We start from the raw sequence: 4,068 nt of genomic DNA on the forward strand, positions 1-4,068 counted from the left end.
GAAAATACTAAAACATAACAACATATATTACTGTAAAAATGAAGATTAAATTAACCTATGATTTGGTCTAACCTATTTTTGTGGGTTAATGTGCAACCAGAGTAATATATGATGGGTTACGTTAAGTCAGTGCTAAAAAATTGTTTACATGCACTCTAGATCTATACCAGCTAGGAAATTACTTGTAAAACCACAAACCCATCCCTCCAGGCACACACTTTTGCATCTAATAAATCTAATTTGACTGCTCACTGTGCTTTAGTTCATTCAGCTGTGTGGTAAAAAAGGTCATTCTTAAAAGTTAGAGTAAAAAGGTAAATAAAATTTACTTTGCTTCTAATTTTCTGTCTCCTCTTTCATTGAATCTTGCTAACACAACTATGATGATCATAATATAGAGTTTCCATTAAACCAAAATGTCTACCTCAGGTATGTTACAGTACAACTGACTGTCTCTGTAGCTAGTCTATTCATTTCTTATAGTCCAATACAGTATTGATAACCCTCAAGATCCAAATGTTAAGACAACTTTTACAAAAAGTATAAAGTATCTAAAACAATTATACATAATTTCTACTGTGTGTGTTATAGATGATCATGGGAGGATCATGTCTTCATTGAAATCAATAGCCACAAAATATAAACTACTTGGAAATGAGTTTTGCATTCCTAAATATAAAATTGAGGAAATTGATGATGATAATAGAGGGAAACGATGGGATTGTCTTGATGGTATTGTTAGTGAATGGCTAAAATGGAACTTTAAGGATGATGTAAAGGGAAAAGTTAAACCAAATGTAGACTGGCTAATCCGGGCTGTGAGAGCAATAGATGATGAACTTGCAAAAAAACTTGAAGCAGGTAATAAATTGGATATAACATTAACGATAATCACAAAATAATAAAACATAAAATAATACTATATATAAAGAAAAATTGAGTTGTAAAAAATAATGCTGTCAAAATTCAATTGTCCCAATACAAAGGAAATACTAACAATATGCCCTCCTGACCACAGGCTTATAATACTCCAATTCAATTCATGACCTTGTGACTCCACCTAATTAATGTACATAACAAATGCCTGTAAAAATAATGCCAAAGATATCTTTAAAAATCAATTATCATGCATTTAAGACAAGCATAAATTAAATAAGATTGGATAACCTGATTTCAAATTCATCTACTTACTATTTTAACTTTTTATAGAGTTTTGGGTTGAAACAAGTGACGGGACTAATGACATCACTCACACAGGTTAGATTTTAAAGGGAATATTATGTATTTGGGTAGGCATAAAGAGGGCTGCTTATTTGTACTTGACCAATGAGATAAAAGCTTAATTTATTGCTAACACTACCAGTTACTTAGCTTGAATTGTATTTTCAACTCTTACAAGTCCTGCTACAAGCTTTGTTTACACAGGCTGTCTAAAATCTTAAACTTTAATATTTTTGTGACCGGCCTAGTCTATAGATTAGGTAAAGCTAAAAGTGATTTGCAATTACAACATGTATAGAGCAAAGAACTCAGTGCATAATAATTATACTTCATTTTGAACAGCAAGTGTTGTTTTTACAGCATTTTATACTTAGGTAATGCAAGTCCATACACATGTTCATAAATGAGCAGCATATTTTATTATTATGTATGTTTTGTTGTTAAAAATATATTATAATAGGTTCCAAGGAAAGGGCACAATTAAAACAAGAAACATGTAAGTTCTGTAATAATAGAAAATAACAAATAATATATATTTTATAGTATAATATATTTTATAGTTGATACTACTACTACTGGTCCTAGTAATAATGGATCAAGTGAAACAGAAGCAACTGACTATCCTTCAGCTTCCAATGCTGGTAAAATTATGCCTACATTGTAAAGGAAAATTATTGTGTGCTATTGATATAGTAGTATTAATTGGACTAATTATAGACAATACATATACATATATAATTGGACCTTATGTAAATTTTTAATTTTTGGAGTAATTAGGTTGATATGTTAGAGTGAATTTTATATATTAATTGTAAAATACTTGGGAAAATTTATGAGTGCTCAGAACTACTATGTTTTATCATGTATTAATTAATCTCATCATACTCTATGTTGGCCAAGAATTTATTAGGTACTTTTGTTGTCTGACATTTTCCTTTCATTATAGTCTACCTTCAGCCATTGAAGCCATCATATGGCTGTACCATATACACAAGAATTTTACTTTGAATCATGACTGATATCAATCAGGATCAGCCTTGATACATCCCTCCATCATGGATATTGGGCAGCCTGCAAAGCAATAAGTCTAGTATGATACAATCATAATAACCATCCATGATACAACCATGCTGGAGTACGGCCATGGTTCAGCCAGAGCAACAGACATGATTCAACATTGATGCCAGTCAGGGCTGTATCAAAATAGACATCAGACTTGAATCATTGATTTTGGGTATAGTGGCCTGTATGAGAGATGATAATTCTTGGCTGTGTAGTGAAAATATTTGCCAGCAAAATTAAATTCCACATACATTAAATTTTGCTCTGTTAGTACAAAATTGCAGTCCATTAGCTTTTGGTATCATCTTTTAAATTTTCTGTCATTTCACCAATACTAATTTTTGGTTAAGATATTACAATAACTATATATTTAATCTCTCCTAAATGTCTTGTGTTAGGTTTTGATGAATTAAAGCATAGAACTTGTAAGTCTTATAATGTTAGAAATAGATAAATGAACTAAATTTGTAGCTCATACTGCTGCTCATGATATAGGAACAAAAGATAGTGATAAATCCGTGCCTCTTAAACCTTCAGCAAAGAGACCTAATCATCTAACTTACGGTAAATATATGAATGATATTCCTAGCAGTAATAATTAACATGCAATGCATGCATCTTATAACAATACACATCTTCCTCCTACTACAGAAGAAAGTGATAAATTAATTATATTATAAACATTGTTTTATTAGAAAACTGGTCTAAACTTAAAATGTGTGCTGTTGGACTGGTACTACTTGGAGTAATAAGCCTTCTTGTTGGATATTTAGTTTTCAAATGGTATTCTAGTAAGGATAAGTAATGGCAGCTATAGCATTAATGTTATGAATTTACACATGCAGCTCAAGGACTAGTAATTTATACAGTACTGCTTGTAGTAATGTTCATCCTTATTTCTGTTGGATATTTAGTTTTCAAGTGGTATTCTAGTAAGTATAATCACTTTTATAGCTACAGCATTTACTGTTACTAATTTACACAGCTCAAGGGCTAGTAATGTATGCAGTATTAGTTGCAGTAATATATGTCCTTATTTCTGTTGGATATTTAGTTTTTGACTCGTATTCTAGTAAGTATAATCACTTTTATTAGCATTTACTGGTACTAATTTACACAGCTCAAGGACTAGTAATTTATGCAGCAGTGCCTTTAGCAATACTCTTTGTTGTAGCAAAATATTTTTCCATTTGGGAATTTAGTAAGTAACTAATAAAATAAAGCAAATATTATTGCTATTTTATACAGTTCTAACAATAGTGATTTTGGGACCACTTATTATGGTTTTCATTTGGATTCTTATTACATCACTTGTGACCTGGACTGATGGAGGTGACATTACAAAACTAAAGCCTCTTATTACTCTAGTGGATAGTGTTATCTCGAGTGCTTTTCTCACACCAATTGTATCACTAGTTTATAAGAATCTAGAAGGGAAAGGTCACAAAACTAAAACTAGCTAGATCAATCTGACTCTGACAAATAAGTTTTATTCTTAAAATTTGTGTAGAGTTTGAGAAAAGATGATTGCATTTTGTAGTTACTCATGTGTACAGCTATAAATAAATACCTACTGAAAATACCTAGTCATACTTCTCTCTTTCTTATTCATTCCATTTTCCACTTCTATAGTTTTGGACAATAAATGTATTATTGAGCATTGTATGTAATGCTTCAAGACCAATGAGAGTATGACATGCATATAGTATATGTACATTAAGCAGTAATGTTTACTTTATAAGAAAAAGGAGTGAATACGTATAGTTTTTATAATTACATGCATCT

At 30.7% G+C, this 4,068-nt stretch overlaps 1 protein-coding gene across 1 annotated transcript; it reads left to right on the forward strand.

Moving 5' to 3' along the window:
• Positions 1-228: 228 nt before the first annotated feature.
• On the forward strand, positions 229-3,746 carry LOC109585485 (uncharacterized). The gene is made up of 14 exons (XM_020001583.1): positions 229-314; positions 399-429; positions 484-540; positions 592-861; positions 1,210-1,257; positions 1,682-1,717; positions 1,782-1,862; positions 2,682-2,708; positions 2,755-2,847; positions 2,979-3,074; positions 3,129-3,215; positions 3,269-3,355; positions 3,404-3,484; positions 3,532-3,746. Exons 2-14 carry the CDS (start codon positions 417-419, stop codon positions 3,744-3,746), a joined length of 1,191 nt encoding a protein of 396 aa, XP_019857142.1. The 5' UTR covers positions 229-314; positions 399-416.
• Positions 3,747-4,068: the final 322 nt, after the last annotated feature.

Source organism: Amphimedon queenslandica, unplaced genomic scaffold, assembly GCF_000090795.2.
Source record: "Amphimedon queenslandica unplaced genomic scaffold, v1.1 AMPQUscaffold_13055, whole genome shotgun sequence".
Taxonomy (NCBI): Eukaryota; Metazoa; Porifera; class Demospongiae; order Haplosclerida; family Niphatidae; genus Amphimedon; species Amphimedon queenslandica.